Source organism: Andrographis paniculata, unplaced genomic scaffold (assembly GCF_009805555.1).
Source record: "Andrographis paniculata isolate CXL003 unplaced genomic scaffold, ASM980555v1 Contig83END, whole genome shotgun sequence".
NCBI classification, from domain to species: Eukaryota; Viridiplantae; Streptophyta; class Magnoliopsida; order Lamiales; family Acanthaceae; genus Andrographis; species Andrographis paniculata.
This window is the reverse complement of record NW_026137621.1, coordinates 1,469,417-1,489,237: the sequence shown is the minus strand read 5'-3', so window position 1 is coordinate 1,489,237 and position 19,821 is coordinate 1,469,417. Positions and strand designations below refer to the sequence as shown.

At 36.2% G+C, this 19,821-nt stretch overlaps 1 protein-coding gene across 1 annotated transcript; it reads left to right on the top strand.

Moving 5' to 3' along the window:
• The first annotated feature begins 3,671 nt into the window (after positions 1-3,671).
• On the top strand, positions 3,672-7,645 carry LOC127241800 (sorbitol dehydrogenase-like). The gene is made up of 5 exons (XM_051261019.1): positions 3,672-3,762; positions 3,905-3,972; positions 4,203-4,730; positions 4,935-5,125; positions 7,453-7,645. Exons 1-5 carry the CDS (start codon positions 3,699-3,701, stop codon positions 7,643-7,645), a joined length of 1,044 nt encoding a protein of 347 aa, XP_051116976.1. The 5' UTR covers positions 3,672-3,698.
• Positions 7,646-19,821: the final 12,176 nt, after the last annotated feature.

Genomic DNA, 19,821 nt, shown 5'->3' with positions numbered 1-19,821 from the left:
ATATTTGGATGTACTAAATTAAATATAATTTTAAACTGTTAAAATTATCAAAACTACATATTGTTAATGTAAATGTATTTTCTATTTAACTTTTTATAACATTTATAATAAATTTTATTAATTATATTTAAAAATTTTAAATTATGTGTAATATAATTAAAGGTATATTTATTGAATTTTGGTAACTTGTAGTTTTTGAAATTTTAATTTAATTATAATATATATTAATATATAACTTAACTTAAAATTAATTGTAGTCTAAATCTACTTTAAAATTTTATAAATTATAGTTAATAATTTTAAATTGCTACTATAATTAATATATATTTTAAATTTGGTATTTTAATTATAATTTAAGTATAATATACTCCTTTCGTTCACTAAATTTACTATGATTTTTCTTTTTACTCTGCTCGATTTACCCTATTATTAATTTTGGCCAAGATAATAAATCATATTTATTTAAAAATTACATCACTTTCAAAAAAGAAATTACATGTCACAAAGTAAAATTACAAGCTTCTTTAAAAAAAACAATTACATATCACTTTCAACAAAACAATTATCACTTTTAGAAAATAAAATTACATATTATTTAAAAAAAATATATATCACTTTCAAAAAAAAAAATTATATCACTTTTAAAAAATAAAATTACACATTATTTAAAAACAATTATATATCACTTTCCAAATGTAAAATTATATATCACTTTAAAAAAATAAAATTATACATTATCTTATTTCTAAAAAAATAAAAATTACATAAAAATATTAAATTATACAGTATTTTTTCAAACAAATAAAAATTACATATCACTTTTTAAAATACAAAAGTACACATTATTTAAAAACAATTATATATCACTTTTCAAATGTAAAATTATATGTCACTTTTAAAAAAAAATAAAATTATACATTATCTTATTTCTAAAAAAAATAAAAATTACATAAAAATATAAAATTATACAGTACTTTTTCAAACAAATAAAAATTACATATCACTTTTTAAAATACAAAATTATATACTCCTTTCATCACACTTAATTTGTTTATTTTAGCTTAGACACCACGTTTTAGATATTATGTAATTAGTAAGTAATTAAAAAATGTATTAGTAAAAATAATTATGACTTAATAAAAAAAAATTATAGATTAAGATTAAGATGACTAAATAGTTTAATTAAAATAAAAAAATTTATAAATTATGAATTTTTAAATGTGAGTAAAGTGTATAATTAATTATATATATTTTTTTTAAAAAAAGACAAATTATGTAGGAACGAATGGAAATAAAATAATTGACAAATTAACTAGGATGGAGGAGTATTATTTCTAAAAAAATTAAACAATATACTCCAAAAATAACAAAATATACAAAATACCACAAAACATTTAACTCGAAAAATAGAATGGAACTACAATATTACTCGGTAAATGGAATAACACTGTAAATGTCTGCAAAAATAGAGAATTTGAGGTTGGGTTGAGCCCCAATCCCCCAAATTTGCCCAACCTACTGAAAAAATTTTAAAAGATTTTCTTAATTTTCGTATTGAAACCAAATATTCTAAATTCGCCGGACCGAGGGAGTATAAACTAAAACAAAAAAAATATAATTATATTTTTAACTTTTAATTTAAGTATAATATAGTATAAATTAATTAATTTTTATATTATTATTATGATCAAAACCATAATTTTAATTTAGAAAAAAATGTTTTTTTAATCCAGTAACTAACTACTCTTACAGTTGCGATACTAAAAAATAATTGTCCCTTTAATTGAAAAGTGTTTTTGTTTTTATTTTATTTTTTCTTTTTTGAGAAGTTATTGCAATATTCCTCTCTAAAAATACTACTGAACTTCAAAAGATATTTTTACTCTTTGACAAAAATTAATACAAACAAATATAAAGTATCTTATTAGGTTCAGCTGGGGTTTATCCAGTGCGCACTTTCGGGTAGTGGCTGCGGGTTCCCAAGTCATCCAAAAAAAATAAATATTAAGTATCTTTTGGTCATGGGTTCAAACCCCCGACGCCTCAGGTCACTTGCCACACATAGTTCGCCTAGTGAGACTTTTCCGTCGAGTCTGGTTTACAGGGTATTAGGTTCGATCGGAGATTTACCCCGTGCGCACTTTCGGGCACCGGCTGCAGGTTCCTATGTTATCCAAAAAAAAAATATATAAAGTATCTTTTAGTAGCACAAGTCAAAAGTATATGACAACCAATTCAGACATGGCCTTATTAATTAAGCCAAGAGAACCATAAAATAAATATGAGTAAATTAATTAATCCATTAATGAATTAATTTGGTGAAAGGTGAAAATTAGTAAACAATATTTACATGACATGTGTATTCCAAAATTTGGAGGTGGTTAGATGGGCGGATTAGTCTTTCAAAATATAACTGAAATTAAAACATTATGTATATATATTACTACATATGTTTTGTGGTTCATATCATGTATTTGTGCAATCTTGTATTTTGTACTAACATATGTCATAACATATGATGCATGCACGGCTGGCAGTGGTGAACTCAAAAAATTTTATTGGCTGGTGGAAATTTTTGTAATATATATAGTTTGACTTTCTCCTTTAAATTTTTTTTTTAAATATAAAAAATTATACATTCAAAACAATTTTATTTGGACAATTGAATTGAATATTTGTAATAATAATTTTGTATTAATATAATAGAGATGGCTCATTTTTTTAATTTCAAAAATTGTACTCTCTCCGTCCTAAACACCGTGCAACATTTGTGTTTAGCACGAAAATTTAAGTGGGGGGAGTATTAAGAATGGTAATTTGAGATATTTTGGATATCAAATGATGTGATTGGAGAGAGAAATTATTATTTGTTTTTTTTTATTTGAGTAATGTGATGGGATAAAGTGAAGTGTATATGAATATATGTATAAAAATATTGTTAATTATTTCTAAATTTGAAAATATTGCAGTGAGTTTGGGATAAAAAAAAAGGAAATATATTGCAGGATGTTTGGGAACACTACAAAAAAAAATAATATATTTGTAACGGAATTCCGTCCCTAAAGTTCACGTAGCTAACGTAATTCCATTCATAATTCCGTCTCTAATGTCATTAGTAACGGAAAAAATAGATTTAGAGGCACAAATATTTTGTTACAAAAATAATTTTTTATTATAGTGGAAGGAGGGAGTACTATATAATACAAAAAATAAAAAAAAAATAATGCATTTGTATAATGTTAAGATGTATATTTGTAGTGAGATCAATTGCTACCTTGACTATTAATATGTGAAACATTCATAGCTACGTTGCAGATTAGCCTTCAAATTAGTTCCAAGCACACCATAAGTGGCCGTCTGAGAAATGGAGGTGTTGTGTCATGTGTGCCGCCCTATTTCACAAATTACAGATTCATACCAAACCCTAGATTCATCCCATTGTGCCACCCACAGACATAATTTCTTTTTTAATTAACGAAAAGAATGAAGAAATATAAGATAAAGCATTATGGATTAATAATCATCCCTATATAATGTTCATCCATCATCACCCCAATCTCTCTCAATAAATACCCTCTCTCTCAAGATTTTGTAAAGCAAAAGAAAAAAGAAAAAAACAGAAAGACAAGCAGCAGCAAAAGAAGAAAATGGCCAAAAATGCTGCAGCAAAAGGATTTACTGAAGAAGAAAAAGAAAGCATGGCAATATGGCTTGTTGGTCCTAAAACACTCCAAATTCAGCCTTACAAGCTTCCCCCTCTTGGTAATAATTAATTATTCACATATATATATATTTACATATGTGTGTGTATATCTCTATGTTTTCTCAATTCAAAAATTCTTTTTTTTTTTTTTTTTTTTGAAAAGGGTTTAATTTTATGTATGTGCTGATCCATATCAATTAGGGCCACAAGATGCAAGAATCAGAATCAAAGCCGTAGGTATCTGTGGAACTGATGTTCACTTCTTCAAGGTGATAGATACATGCATACATATACATAATATGACTATTTATATGGGTGTGTTTATTTCAATGAGTTTGGAAAAAATTTGGTTTGAGTTTGATATAACTATTTATATATATATATTTTTTTTCGCAAAATACAAAGCTCAAATAGTAAAATTTGAGAAACCTAGCTAAAAAAACAAACCCTAAATATTTGGATTCGAGCACAATTGGGATGTGACTATTGCTGAATTCAGGAGTTGAAAGTGGGGGATTACATAGTAAAAAAACCGATAATTCCAGGCCATGAGTGTGCCGGAATAGTCGAGGAAGTAGGGGCCGACGTCAAGCACCTGTCTCCCGGCGACCGTGTGGCCATCGAGCCGTCAATAGCGTGCTGGCAGTGCCACAGCTGCCGCCAAGGAAGGTACAACATGTGCCCCGATTTGAAGATCTTTTCCCTGCCCCCTGTCAACGGCGTCCTCGCCAACCACATCGTCCATCCCGCCAAAAATTGTTTCAAACTACCCGACACATTGACCTTCGAGGAAGGCGCAATGTGCGAGCCCCTCAGCTGTGCAATACACGCTTGTCGGCGCGCCAATGTAGGTGTCGAGACCAATGTATTGGTAGTTGGGGCCGGACCGATCGGACTCCTCACAATGCTTGCGGCTCAGGCTTTTGGATCGCCAAGAATTGTGGTCCTCGGCATAAAGGATTCACAGTTGGAAGTGGCTAAAACTCTCGGCGCGGATGGCGTTGTAAAGGTTTCGAGAAACATTGATGTACGTATATTTTCTTGACAAAATTGTAGGTATTTATTTTATAACATAGTTCTATGTTAATTAGTCCGATTTAGTATAGTTTACATATTTATAATATATCTTTCTATATGATATATGTCGTATAAACTATTACGGTTTAAATTTATATCTAATATGTTAGATTAAAATGCTGCATAATTAAGGGATTGAATTATTCTCTTTTAGGATGTGGAAAAAGAAGTCGAGGAAGTTAAAAATGTGATGGGTGCAAGAATCGATGTAAGCTTCGATTGCGTAGGGAATAGCAAGACGATGTCGACGTCACTAAAAGCCACATCGTCGGGTGGAAGGGTTTGCCTTATCGGAATACGGAATGTCAATCTGACTGCACCACTAACAGACAACATTGCCATAAGGTATCTAATATATACTTCATCCGTCCACTTACAATGTTTACGTATTTTTATTTTGGAATGTCCAATTACAAAGTTAATATTTCATTAAATATCCTATTTTTTCCACAAATACCCTTACTTTAGATCACATCGTTACTTTTACACAAAAAAGTAAGAGCAAAAATGTCATTATACTACTTTTAACTACTCACTGTAATTAAAATACTATTATTTCTTAGATACCGCGCCAAAAATAAATGTAAACCTTGTAAATGGACGGAGGGAGTATATTTGAAAAATTAGAAATCAACTTTTATATTTATAGCCAATGATTTTTTTTTTTTTACCCTAATATCCTGCAAATTATGCCCGACCGAAAAGTCACTGGCCAATGATTTTTCTTATTATTATATGACATGAATTTTTAATTATGTTTTAATTTCATATTTTATAAAAGAAACAAATTGTTACTATTGTCCTAAAGTTGTACAGAGAGTATAAGAAAATTGCAAAAAAAAAAAAATATTCTATATATATCTCAATTATCACTTTTCTCCTCTGTTTATTTTTGCTGGCAAAATATATTTTTCACTTTGCAAAGGACAAAAATGTAGGACGTTCACACCACGCTTGGTCACACGCAGCCAAAAGATAGCGACTTTTGCAAAAATGTAAGATATATTTTGCTAACAAAATAAATATAGGAGAAAAGTGATAATGGGTATAGAATTTTTTTTCTTTATTATTGATTCTTTTAGATGCCTTGTCTATTTTTATTTGGATTTTGCATTTAAATATTATTTTGAGGTAAAAATTTTGTAAGAACACATTAAATAATATTTTTTTATCAAAAATTATGAAAATTAAATAGTAAAAAAAAAAAAAAAAAAGAAAAAAAACCAAATCCTTTATTTTAACGAGGTAATGAGACAACATTTAATTGAAAAAATTATGCGGAATAAAAATAGTAATTGGTCCAGTAGCATTCTTGACTTTTGATATATCAGGAATGCGAAAAATATTGTTAAGAGTTCCTTAAAAATATGTAATATAGAATTTTAACATTTGCTTATAAAATCAAAGTAGAAATTAAAAAAATATATAATATGCCATCTCTTAAAGTTCAATTTAAGGGTATGTTTTTTAGAGGAGATTGGGGAAAGTTGAGTTTGGATTTGATTTTTATTTGAATTTTGGGATGAGTTTGGATTTTGTTATTTATTTTGAGTTTGGTTGGGGTTTGGGGAATTTTGATATGTATTTGATTTGATGGATAATGAATAAAATAATATAAATGTATATTAAATTGAATTGATAAAATTTATATTGTATGATTTGATTATGAATTTATATTATACCCAACATATATATATTTAAATTTTTATTTATTTGTATTATAAATACTTTATTTCCTACAAAATGACATATACTCCCTCCATCCCCAATCTATCTATCCATTCTGTTTATGCACGGGATTTTAGGAATATTAGTATAATATTGGGATAAAGTAGAAATAAATGTAAAAAGACTAAATTAACCCTATTAGTATTGTACGATATAGAGGTAATGGCATTTGTGTAATATATTGTAAATTAGAAGGGTATTTGTAATGTTAGGTAGATAGTACAATTACTAAAAAAATGAAACAGATACTTTGTTATGAGACGGACCAAAATGAAAAAATGGATAAATTGTTAGGGGACAGAGGAAGTATATTGTATATATATATTTTTTATTTAATTATAATAAATATTAAATAAAATTTTAATTTAAAAAAAAAAAAAAACAAAAACAGATGGTTTGGCGCACATTTTACTGTATACATTAATTGCATAGTAAATTGGGGCCAAACCCCTGGAGAAACATACCCTAAGAAATAAATACATCTATTTCAGCTAAAATATATAGATTAAAGATATACACATATTACCCATAAATAAAACAGCAATTTAAGCCATTTATTTTTTTGTAGTAGGCTCTGGCCAAATGCCCCTTTCGCCCCTGCCAAGGCGAATCCTGAATCAATTAGGTTGTGTTCTTTTGCAAGTTTTATTACTAATTTTTACTATTTAGATTTTTTTTTAAATATTATATCAAACAATTATTATTATTTTTTTTATATTAATATTACAAATTTATTTTACATTAAAAAAATCAAATTAACTTCGACATCAAACAGTTATTCAAAGTCAATTTTTTACTATTAAAAAATCCAAACTAAAAAATTAAAACTCACAAACAACACAGCCTTATATATTCAAGATTAAATATACTAATTTTATTGTACGTTCTACATACATTTTCAATGTCTAATTATTGCGCGTACCTAATGTATGTATAATTGTCAGGGAGGTGGATCTTGTGGGAATATTTGCCTACACAAACACATGGCCATTGGCAATCGAGCTTTTAAGGAGCGGGAAGATAGACGTGAAGGCGTTGATCACGCACAGATTTGGATTCTCCCAAAAGGAGGCTCAAGAAGCTTTCGAAACGAGTGCAGACGATGGCAATGCAATTCAAGTCATGTTCAATCTCTAATATGAAACCAAATTAAAAAGACAAATCGGTTGGGCTGTCTTCCTATATTGCATCCCATAACTAATAAAACAGTTGCTGCTGTCTATAAACTCTTCGTATACATACACATAGCCTTTTCGGACTCCTGCTATGTATCTTTATTGGAAAAATTACAAAAAATGTATTTATATATATATATATATACAATTATAACTATTGTCTTTTATTTCTATTACTGACAAAATATTACTACCACAAAAAATGCTAAACTATCTCGGAAAATTTTTTCGAAAAAAAACTTCCGAGACAATATTGTATCACAAAATCTTTCTTCGAGACAAATTAGTGTCTCAACTATGGCGAGACATCACCGCGACACTTTGTGTCGACCATGATCTCGAACATTATTTCATGACAATGCATTTTCATATATTTCTCTCGAAACGCCACCAGAGTAACTATTATTTCGAAATAAGACACGAATAAAACCCTGAGGTTTGAATTGTCTTGAAATAAGTCGAGAAAAATATTCCGAAAGGACTATGCATTGTTTCGAAATATGTCACAAAACACATTCCGTGAGTATGCATTGTCTCAAAACAAATCACGAAAATACTCTGTGAATATATATTGTCTCAAAATTCAACACGGAAATTTTTTTTGGGAGCATTAATTGTGTCGAAATAAGTCACAAAAATACTTCGATAGTTTGAATTGTTTCCAAACAAGTTGCAGAAGATATTCCGAGAGTTTGAACTATCTTCAAATAAGTCGTCAAAAATATTATGAGATTATGAATTATCTCGAAATAAGTCACGAGAAATACTCCGAGAGTTTGAATTATTTGGAAATAAGTCCCAAAAAATAATTTGAGACTTTCAATTGTTTTGAATTAAGTTGTGAAAGTATTACGAGAGTATGAATGTCTCAAAACAAATCACGAAAAAAATCTTTGAATATATGTTATCTTGAAATTCATCACGAAAAAATTTCAAGAGAATAAATTGTATTGAATTAAGTAACAAAAATATTTCGAGAATTTGATTTGTTTAAAAAAAAAAAAGTAGCAAAAATTATTAGGAAAGTAGCAAAAATCACAACATAAGTTAAATAAATAAATAAATAAATAAATAATTATTAATATATTATATAATTATATAATTTAAATTAAAATATTTAGTATCACAAAATAAAAAATATATTTTATATAATTTAAAAGTTCAAATAATATTACATTATTATATTCCACTTATATCATAATAATATCTACTCAATTTATTATTATAGATTAATATTTCTGTTACAAACAATAATTATAATAAATAAATAAATAAATAACTACATTTAATTGATATTTCACAACCATCTCAATCTTATAAATTTTCTTTCATCAATTTGTTGATGTATTTGTTCAACAAAAATAAAGTAAAATTCAAAGATATAGAAAATATCCTTAAACTTGATTAATTAGTGTCTGAGATAAGAAATCTCTAAACACTGTACGGTACATAAATACTCTAGAAATTACAAACTACAATACTGGAAATTGAAAGTGGTGATCCCCAAATCTGATTTTTGCTTTCTGAGAAGTTGATTGAAGATACCCTGTTAGTTGTTGACCCAGATCCTTAAATATCCCTGTTCGAAACTGCTGCCTGATCCGTTGTAACGATTACTCTTAACCGCCTAATAACCGCCACATGTCTCTAACCGCCTTACCAACCGCTTTATGCTTAGTCCCGACCTTATTGGCACAACCGACTACCTCTAGGCCCTTCCAAAAGTCGGTTGACCTTATCCGACCATACCAAACGCTCCCGAATTAGACAAACTACCGACTACAGGTTATAGCTAACGGACGGTTGATACCACCCGACCAATCCCAATCCTAAACAACTCTCTTTAGCCATCTAATGGGCCAGGTCTGGGCCCACTCATTTCTCCCAGTTTGGGCCATTTGACCTAGCCAATTTTTCTGTGCGTAACAACTTGCCCGCCGCCATCGGACTTTCAAACGTCACTCTTCGATTAGTGTATTGACAAGACGTTTGGAAGTCTGCAACTCACGCTACAGTGCTAGTCTGACTCTAATTCCGGCACATCAATGGGGTTTTAAATACCCCATTTAGCAATCATTACCCCTTATGTCATTTAAAAACCCCTTTTCCTCATCTGCTCACTTTACACACCCACAATCACAATAGTCCCCTTCTCACTAAGCTTTATCTCATCTCTTTCACAAAATTATCCTCTAATGGCGAATCAATACATTCCTGCCCTTCCCTTCGACGGAACCCTCCCAGAGGTCCCGTTTTCAGCCTCGAAAGTACTAACTCCGACCATCCGACCATACTGCACTACTCCCGAAGACTCAAATCGGATGAGGGAAGTTTTGGAATCCCGAAATTCCTTAGCCGTCAACAACCCTACTTACCAAGCAGTTCGCATTCGAGACAGCATCAAAACCCATCTCACAGACCCAAAAGATCCTTATCGCTCTTGGTATCGACGGGTATCAGAACACTTACAGACCCAATGGCGATCTCAAAAAATCGACCAAGCGATTCTATTGTCCACCATGCCGATCAATCTGCACGATAAGGTGCTCCTAGCCATGTCGGCCTTCTGGAATGCGGAAAATGGGACTTTTCTCTTACCGTCGGGCCCCTTTGGTCCGACTCTCATGGATGTGGCGATGATCGCTCATCTCCCAGTCGTGGGTGAAGACCCTGTGATGGGAGCCCTAGATGGGCAGGAGCCACCAGAAGACCATCTAGGGTGGTCTTTACAAGGCGTGAAGGAATGGGGCTGGACAAAGTTCGCGACCGACCAGCAAGGGGCTCCAGGGACCCCCGTGACCGACCGGGAGCATACTGCCTTCATTCTTTTTTGGCTTTGTAGGTACGTCATTGTTTCCCCTTCTAAATGCGTCCTTTCTTCTCACCTCGACCTGGCCATTCATATCGCGTCAGGTCGGTTCTTTTCCCTCGGCACTCTGTTTTTAGCCAATCTTTTTGAAGGTCTCACTAGAGTTAGCCTTCGTTTAACAGATAATGATAATAGAAAATTAGACACTGCCGCGTCGGGTCCTTTTTGGTTTTTGGAACTTTGGTTCCGTCTTTACTTCCCCGACGCGTTCAACTTAGGATCTCCGCCCACTAGTCCAATATCCGAGAAACATTTGGGATTAGCCCTCAACCGACTCTGCTTAGGACGCAGTAAACTCCAATCCTCCGACCCAATAATAACCACAATTTTGACAGATACCCGCAATAACTCTCGATTTTATATGTATAAAAAATATGTGGGTTATGCTCCCGACCACTTTTGGCCCTTTCCGGCACCAAATCCTCTTCCGACTCCTGAGCCTTGTCCTCATCCCACTTATCCTTTTGCCTGGGACGTTGCCCTCAAACCCAGGTCTCTTTTTAGCAGTAAAAAACTTGATAAAAAAGGGCAAAAAACTTTTTACACCTTTAATTACGAACCTCAATTCATGGCGCGTCAGTTCGGCTGCTGCCAAGGTATCCCTGGACCCGTCGCTTGTCCTCATATAATTTTTCAAAGTCCTGACCGACGGGTCCTACCTAATTCAATTCCTTCTTATATCTCCCAGCTCACCACGTATATAGTTTCCAATTCTTATATTCCTTTCCGCTCCAACCCTGAGACTGTGAATACATTCAATGAATGGTGGTCGGTTGTATGGGCCCTGATTTCCCCTGATAAGGATCGGTTGCTGAACGTACTCCTTCCCCCCCAAGGATTGGTTCTAGGGGCAGCTAGACATACCAGCACTCAGCAACAAACAGCCGCCCCGGGAGTCGGATCTAGCGTCCCAATGCGGAAAAGGAAAGCTTCCCAGCTTCAAACACCTCCGACCTCTGGGGCCGACCAGCAAGCTCCGGCGGCCCCTGGAACTACTAGGACGTCAACAAGGACCCGACCCCGAATAGGTAATTTTTTTGAAAACCTTGAACCATTTCAATATATCTTGACTTTGATTTCTCTCATTTCTTTCACCAGAACCGACCTTGGTAGCACCGACCACACAAACGACGCCAGCCCCAGCCGACCAATCAATTGTCCCTTTGGTCCAGTCTCAGGTAATCAATTAGCACTTTAACTTGTCATTTTTTCTGCAAAACTTTAAATGTTGATCTCCATTTGACTTCAGGCACTTCCTCTCCAAACCCATACTCCACTTCTCGCTTTGCCAATGAGCAGTCGGGCGGAAGACCTGACAAGGAGGCAAACTCTTCCTCCTGTGCCGAGGAGCGGTCGGACCAGGCACCCGACCAGAAGGCAATCTTTACCAGCACTGCCTATAGAACCCGTAAGTCCTCTTATCTGCAATACTTAGGGTTCTAATGATCAACCTTGGTGTGTTTAACAACAACATTTCCATACTTTTTCACAGACACCTTCACCAATCGCATCAGCAGCAGGGGTCTCTTCAGACAGCGAGGGGACTACCTCTCAGATGGGTCGACCGCCATACATGGCATCAGACTCATCCATTTCGAATGAAGAACCGGCTGCCCTTGCCGAAGCTGACCCTCAAGAAAACATCCCTGCTGCTGCTGATCCCGAAATAGTCCAATCGGATGCGGCCGCGCTGGAAGCCGAAGGTACCTCAGCTGCGGCTATCCCAGTTGCTCCTGAGGTACCGGCTGCAGTGGCCCTAGATGCAGCCGCCCAACCAGCAGCCGCCCAGCCAGCAGCTACCCTACCTCCAGCAATCGAGTGGCAAGCAGAAGAACCACCTGTGGCAGCCCAACCTCCAGAAATAGAAGAAATTTCTTCGTCCGATTCGGAGACTTATGTGAATTTGGTAAGATTAAACCAATTCATGCCATAATATTTCTTTCTAAAAATACTAACTGTTTTATATACTACTTTCCATAGGGACCCAGGTCGGCACCTCAGCGACCATTCGCAGCAGCCGACGAATCGGCTGCTGTTATACCAGCTGTCCGCCCTACTCGACCGACCTCATTGTTGCCCCCTTCAATTACAGCAGTTCGCCCAGAGGTAACATATATCTTACTCAATCGTTCCCAAATAATTTTGCACCTCCTTTGGAATACTTATTGAAACTGTAAGACTTGCAGGGGCCTTCTAACTTAGCTATCCTATCGACTGTTCCGGTTCCAGCAGAGGCCCAAACTATATTCACCGAGGCCATTAACCGTCCCCTTCCAGAATTAAGATCCGACTTCTTGGACAAACTCATTCAGACGGTTGGTGGCCTTCTTTTTTACACTCCGACGGAATCGCCAGCCGTCCCCATTCTGCATCGGCTGATGGAGAGACTTACTGAGCTCAAGACTGAAGTGTTAGTTATCGGACTCCTGTCAGCCGAAACGCCCCAGCCTGTCTTCGATCAAACAACACTGGAGAATTCTTTGGCTAAGACCCGAGAATCTCTTCAGCAAACTACTGGAAGGTTGGGCGGTCTCCTTAGCACGAAGGCTCTAGTTGATGAATCCATTCAGAAAAAGGAGGCAGAATTGCAGGAGCTAAGGAAAGAACAGTCCATCCTGGATAGTCAAATTGCCAATGAGCAGCGTCTGCTTGAGAGGTATACAAAGAACGAGGCCGAATTGGATCAAGAGCTAAAAACCCAAGCTCGATCTCAATTTATCAGAAGATATCAGACGGCTGCTAATACCAGAAGGCTATCCAGGGATGAGGTCAAATGGACAAATATAAAAACTGCCCTAGGGGCACTTTTGTAATACTTCCCTCTTTGTAATATAATTTGACTTAGTAATATATTTTTCCTTCTTCTCTCAAAAAAAGGATCACCTTCCAATTTCCAACTTTTGAGGAACCAAAAACAAACTCCTTCCTTAAAAGAACAATGTTTCTCACATATTAAGAAACACACCAAATTTCAAGGCATATTTTGAAAACCAAAACACCTGAAGTGTTAACAAACATGGCGAACGACCGACCTCATGTTCCATCAAGCAACTGGGAAGGTGTTCTTCAACCCTTCTTTGTAGGTAATCACCCTGTTGGTGGCCATGCAGAAGACTTGTTACATATACTCAAGCAACTAGACTTCAAATTCCGATTCTCCCAACGAGGTAGAAGAACCATTCATCGCGTCATCCGCCTAATGGAAAAAATCATTGAGGGGTATGAAACTCTTCGTGACATCCTTAGCCGCATTCCTGACCTCCATCATCACATGGAATTGATTGAACATCACGCAGCAACCATACTTCCAGACCTTGGTTGGGATAATATATTTTCCAATCAACGAAAAGTCTTTTCAAGATTGCGTACCATTGTTGACCGTGAATATCAAGCCATAACAGATATGCAAGCACGTACCAATCAAGATTTAGACGAAATGCAAAGCCAATGGGAGAGGTACCGACCAGATTTGGAAGATCTTATCGATGAAGAACCAGAACTAATATCCAATCATTGGGATGAAAATTCTGATCCAGAGGCAGAATACCTCCCACAAATACATGATGACTAACAGAAATGAACCTTAAAATAGGTTCGAACCCCATAAATGGGTTCTGAATAATATTTTGTTTCATGCAGTTTTGTTATCTGAAAAGGCAGGATAATACCTCTTCAGATATTTAGCATTAATACAATCATGTACTCTCTTACCTTCATGATTTACAATAATGAAAGCGCCATTCCCAATATTTTTTTGAATAATGTATGGTCCTTCCCAATTCGGTGACCACTTTCCCAATTGGTCAGTTTTCTTATATGTAGGAAGAATGGTGTTCCAGACTAGGTCTCCCTTTTGGAATGTCCTGTAAAAAACTTTCTTTCCGTAATTCCTTGCTCTGATTTCACTCTGTTTCACACTTTGACCTATTGCATGGAGTCGGTTAACATCCAAATCCTCCAACTGTTGCAACATAAGCTGTTGGTATTCTTTTGTAAGATCACCATCAGTAAATTCTGTTCGGCCAGACGATACTCGGATTTCGGCTGGTAAAACAGCATCTTGGCCAAAAGTGAGTTGGTACGGTGAGAACCCTGTGGCCGTATTTCTGGTATTCCTGTGTGCCCATAAAGCCCGAGACAATAACAAATGCCACTTTCTTGGGTTCCCTTCAACCATCTTCTTTATAATCCCAATAATGATCTTATTTGCTGCTTCCACTTGTCCATTGGCTTGGGGATAATAAGGTGACGAATGGTGTAATCGGACACCAAATTCTGCCAAGAAACTAGAGAACTTTTCCCCTGTGAAAACCAGGCCCTGGTCGGTTGTTATAGACTGAGGAATACCATATCTGTAAATAATTTGGTTCAAAACGAAGTCTATCACTTCTTTCTGATCTACATTTTTCAAAGCAACTGCTTCTACCCATTTGGTAAAGTAGTCAGTCGCGACCAATATGAAACAATGGTGTTTCGATGAAGCAGGATGTATCTTACCAATGATATCCATAGCCCATGATTTAAAAGGCCATGGTTTTACCAAAGATTGCAATTCGGTTACTGGCAAATGGTTTAAATTTCCATGTCTCTGACATTCCTGGCAGCCTTTGGCAAATTGTATGCAATCTTCAAAAATCTTTGGCCAGAAAAAACCCAAACGATGAATGGCCCATCTCATATTCAGACCTGCCCGATGAGCTCCACATATCCCACTATGTACTTCTGTCATTACCTCTAGAGCTTCTTTAGACCCCAAACATTTTAAAAGTAAACCTTCAAATGATCTCTTATACAAAATTCCATCTATCAATTGAAAACGTAAAGCCTTCAATCGTATCGCAATTGAAACATTCGCACCTGGATTTTGTAAATACATGATAAGTTCTGTTCTCCAATCGGTCGCTGTTTCACTAGTATCTTTGTGTCCGACTGTAACTACGCTGTCGGGCTCCTGTCCGACAGTCTCTTGTCCGACCATTCGATCACATATTTGGTCTGTCTTTCCTTCTATGTCTGACTTGACCTCCGAACACATATCCTCCAGAATTCCTTTACAGGCCCTTTGAGCCAACTCATCAGCACGTTGGTTTTCTTTCCTTGGAATGAACTCAATTATTACTTCTGAGATTTTTGTCAGTAACCGACCCACAATGTCCCTGTATCTGCGAAGATGAGGGTAATTGCAAACATATTGATTGTTTACCTGGTTGATTACTAATTGAGAATCCCCTCTTATGATTACAGACTGGACCTTCCTGGCTATTAAAGCCTCCAAACCCAAAATTAAAGCTTCATATTCTGCCGAATTATGGGTCATGGCTTCCAATCGTAGTTGTAAGTTGATCTTTTGACCGTCAGGTCCTTGCAAAAAGACCCCTGCTCCTGATTTGTTTCCAGAGGTGGAACCATCAAAGAACATCAACCATGTTCTGGTACTTATATAAGGCACACATCCGACCTGTAGATTATTCAGATATGATGAACAACTGAGTGGTCGGACACTATCATAAAAGGAATATCCGACTTGTGAGAATTCTGCTAAGAAGTCGGCTACTGCTTGTCCCTTGATTGCCTTCAAAGAGGAATGTTGGAGATCAAAAGGAGCCAATTTGATGGCCCACTTCATGAGTCTGCCCTTCATAGTAGGTCTCTGTAAAATCAATTTGATGAGATCCACCTTTGATATGACCTCAATTCTTCTGGGCAGCAAATAATGCTCGAGTTTAGTGCAAGCGAAGACCAATGAATAACACATTTTTTCTGGCATAGTGTAATTCAGTTCTGGTCCTGTAAGGGTTTTACTGAGATAGTAAATTGCCCTTTCCTTCCCGTCATCACCATCCTGTGCCAATAAACAGCTAACCACTTCATGTGTATTTGCCAAATAAAGTTTGAGCGGCCGACCTAGTTTAGGAGGCATTAAGACTAGAGGGTGAACAAATGCTTGCTTGATGGCATCTAAAGCCGTCTGTTGATCTGGACCCCATTCAAAAGCATTTTTTTTCAGCTTTTAACAATTTAGTAATTGGTCTGACCTTGCCAGCAGCATTAGAGATGAAACGCCTCAAATAATTCACCTTACCCAAAAGACTTTGGATTTCTTTAACCGTCTTGGGTGACCGACTGTCAAGAATGGCTTTAGCCTTATTAGCATCGATTTCAATTCCTCTCTCATGAACTAAAAATCCTAAAAAGCTCCCAGCTGATATTCCAAAAGCACACTTGGTTGGATTCATCTTCAACTTGTACTTCTTCATTCTTTCGAATGCCTCTTCAAGATTTCTCAAATGTTCGTTAAAACTGGAGGATTTGACAATAACATCATCAATATAAACTTCCATAGATTTGCCAATTAGATCATGAAAGATTGAATTCATGGCTCTTTGGTAAGTTGCCCCTGCATTCTTTAACCCGAATGGCATGACTGTCCATTCATAAATACCTAAAGCCCCTGGGCACCTGAATGCTGTCTTAGGAATGTCTTCTTCTGCCAGAAATATTTGGTTATAACCTGCATAACCATCCATCAAACTAAGGACTTTATGCCCTGCTGCTGCATCAATCAACATGTCGGCCATAGGCATCACATATTCGTCCTTAGGGGTAGCTAAATTCAAATCCCTGAAATCGATGCATATCCTGATCTTACCATTTTTCTTGACCACTGGTACAATGTTAGCCAGCCATTCCGCATAACGGCAAGGCCGAATGAAACCCACTTTGAGAAGTTTTTGGATTTCTTCCTTGATTTGAGGCATCAGATCCGGGCTCATTCGCCTTGGGGGTTGTTTATAAGGTTTGCAACCTTCCTTGATAGGCAATCGATGCTCTATTAGACTTCTTTTCAAACCAGGCATTTCTGAATAATCCCATGCTAAACAATCAATGTTGTTTCTAATAACTTCGAGCATCATTGTTTGTTGCTCTTCAGACAAATAACCACTTAGCCTGATCACTTTTGGAACCAATTCGGTTCCTAAATTAAACTCCAATAATGGGTCTTGTGATGAAGCTGTTGGTTCTGTTTTTTCTAATAAATCAGGCCAACGAAATTGTTCATCTTCTTAGAGGTGAACATCAAGAATCTCTTTACTATTTTCTGCTTTATGTAATAACTGCTTTAAATAGAACTTATTAATAAGAGAACTACATACTTCTAAACTTGTATCACCCATAACAGACAAATTATATGAGAATAGGTGTGGCTTTATCATGAGCCATACAATAAAGTTGTTCTTTTAATAGAACATCGAGTTCTGGCCAGTGACTTTATAACCCTTGTTTGGGTATTCCCTGGCCATATATAACTGAGACATCGGAGCCAAATGACTGGAATAAAAAACTGACTCTTCAACTTGTTCTGATACATCGAATGGGTTGTCATTTGCTTCCATTTTGAAGACCTGATTTCCTTCCCAGAACATTAATTGTTGATGCAGTGTTGATGGCACACATTGAGAGACATGAATCCAGTCTCTCCCCAGCAAAAGAGAGTATGTAGTATCTGCATCCACAATAAAGAAAACAGTGGAGATCTTTTTTGGTCCGACTTCAATTGTGGCAACCATCATACCTTCAGGCTTGGTCGGCTGCCCTGTAAAGCTTGTCATTTCGAATTCCACAGGAGACAGATCATGAATTCCTTTCCCTAGCTTCTTGAGAGTCTTCAATGGCATAACATTAAAGACTGCTCCATTATCCACAAAAACCTTTGTGATTGGTTTCCCGCAAATGTGAGCATTATCATTCAGAGGTTTCAAATGGGAGATCGCACCCTCTGGAATAGGAGGAAACACTATCGAAGGTGTCTCCGACTGAGACTCGGGATCTGAAGCCTTTGCCCACTCTGTTTCCTCCAATTCGTCATCTGCCAAGACTGCCCATAAAGGTTCGTCCGTAGGATCATCTACCAGACTCGCCCACATTGGTTCATCCTTCATCTGATTAAACTCTGTCATTCGACAAGGGATTCGTGGCCCTAGACGAGATTTAACAGATCTCGAATTTTCCTCTGCAGTTACAACTTCTTCCTTTGTCTTACTTTGAGATTGAATCGTCAAAGATTCTATACGGAATTCTTCAGGAGATGGATTGATGTTGATCCGTTCACAATGTTGGCATCTAAAACCTCTAATTATTTCATCTGATATTCCTTTACCTTTCCCCTGTCCCGACGAACTTCCTTTGGTATACTCCGAAACGCCTAATCCGTCGTTCGGTTGCTTTCTTGAACAGACCCGAATGGACCGATTTTTTGGAGATTGAATGGCTGCTCCCTGCTCGTTGGTTGTTTGTTCTGTTGAAAAGACTCTAATGGACTGATCTCCTGCCGAGTGGTCGGCTGCTTTTTGTTCGTCGGTTAGTTGTTTTGTTGAAGGAACTCGTTTCCCATACTTCGCAGCATACCTGCGTTTGGCATTACGAATCTGTGTACGATTCATACCTGGGAAACGAGGATCTATATCAACTGGTAAAGGCTTTTTATTTCGAGCCCAATTGTTTCCGACTGACCCTGTTTTTCTGGTCGGGTGGTCACGCACTAAAACCTTTTCTTTCACCTCCACATTAAAAGAACCGTCTGGATTGTCCCATTTTTCAGCGACTGGCTTTTCACAAACTTTGAGTCTTTCTTCCGGTCGGCCACTGTTTAGCTGACTTCCTCTTTTTGTTCCGGGGCTTGCCTGAGTTCGTTCCCCTGTTTGTCCACTATTGGCCGAATTTTTTTTTTTTGTTTCCGAACTTGGTTGTATGTCAACCATTGCCGTTGTTACTTTCGGAAACGGTTGCTGGTCTACACCTAAAGTGATGTACTTGAGCCGACCTGTCTTGATGGCTTTTTGAATTTCCTTCCTGAAATGAGTACACTGACTTGTATTGTGTGTGAAAGAATTATGCCACTTACAGTATGGTCTCCCTTTGATTTCTTCTTTAGTGGCCAATCTTTGCCCCTTTGGAATACGGATCTGGCCATCAGTCAACAGGATATCAAAGATTTCGTCAGCTTTCGAACTATCAAACGTCGGTTGATCCTTTCCTTCAGATCCTGGTACTGGCTTCAATTTGGGGCATACATAAGGTTTTCCAGAAAGGATTTCGGCTGCCATCTCTTCTGACTGATTAAAATCAAAGTCACATGTTTCTGTTCCCATACTCGCCATATGTTGGCCTCTATTACGCCTGTTATTCTGATCTTCCTCTCTGGACAAAGACTCTAAACGTCCAGCCTTAGATGCAAGACTTGCCAAATCCTCAACATCCAGTGCATTGAG

Bases quoted from the DNA above. Each gene is read 5' to 3' on its own strand.
- LOC127241800 (XM_051261019.1), top strand. From the start codon at position 3,699: ATGGCAATATGGCTTGTTGGTCCTAAAACACTCCAAATTCAGCCTTAC. The intron at 3,763-3,904 runs GTAATAATTAAT...CATATCAATTAG, and splicing joins TTACAAGCTTCCCCCTCTTG to GGCCACAAGATGCAAGAATC. The intron at 5,126-7,452 runs GTATCTAATATA...TATAATTGTCAG, and splicing joins ACAGACAACATTGCCATAAG to GGAGGTGGATCTTGTGGGAA.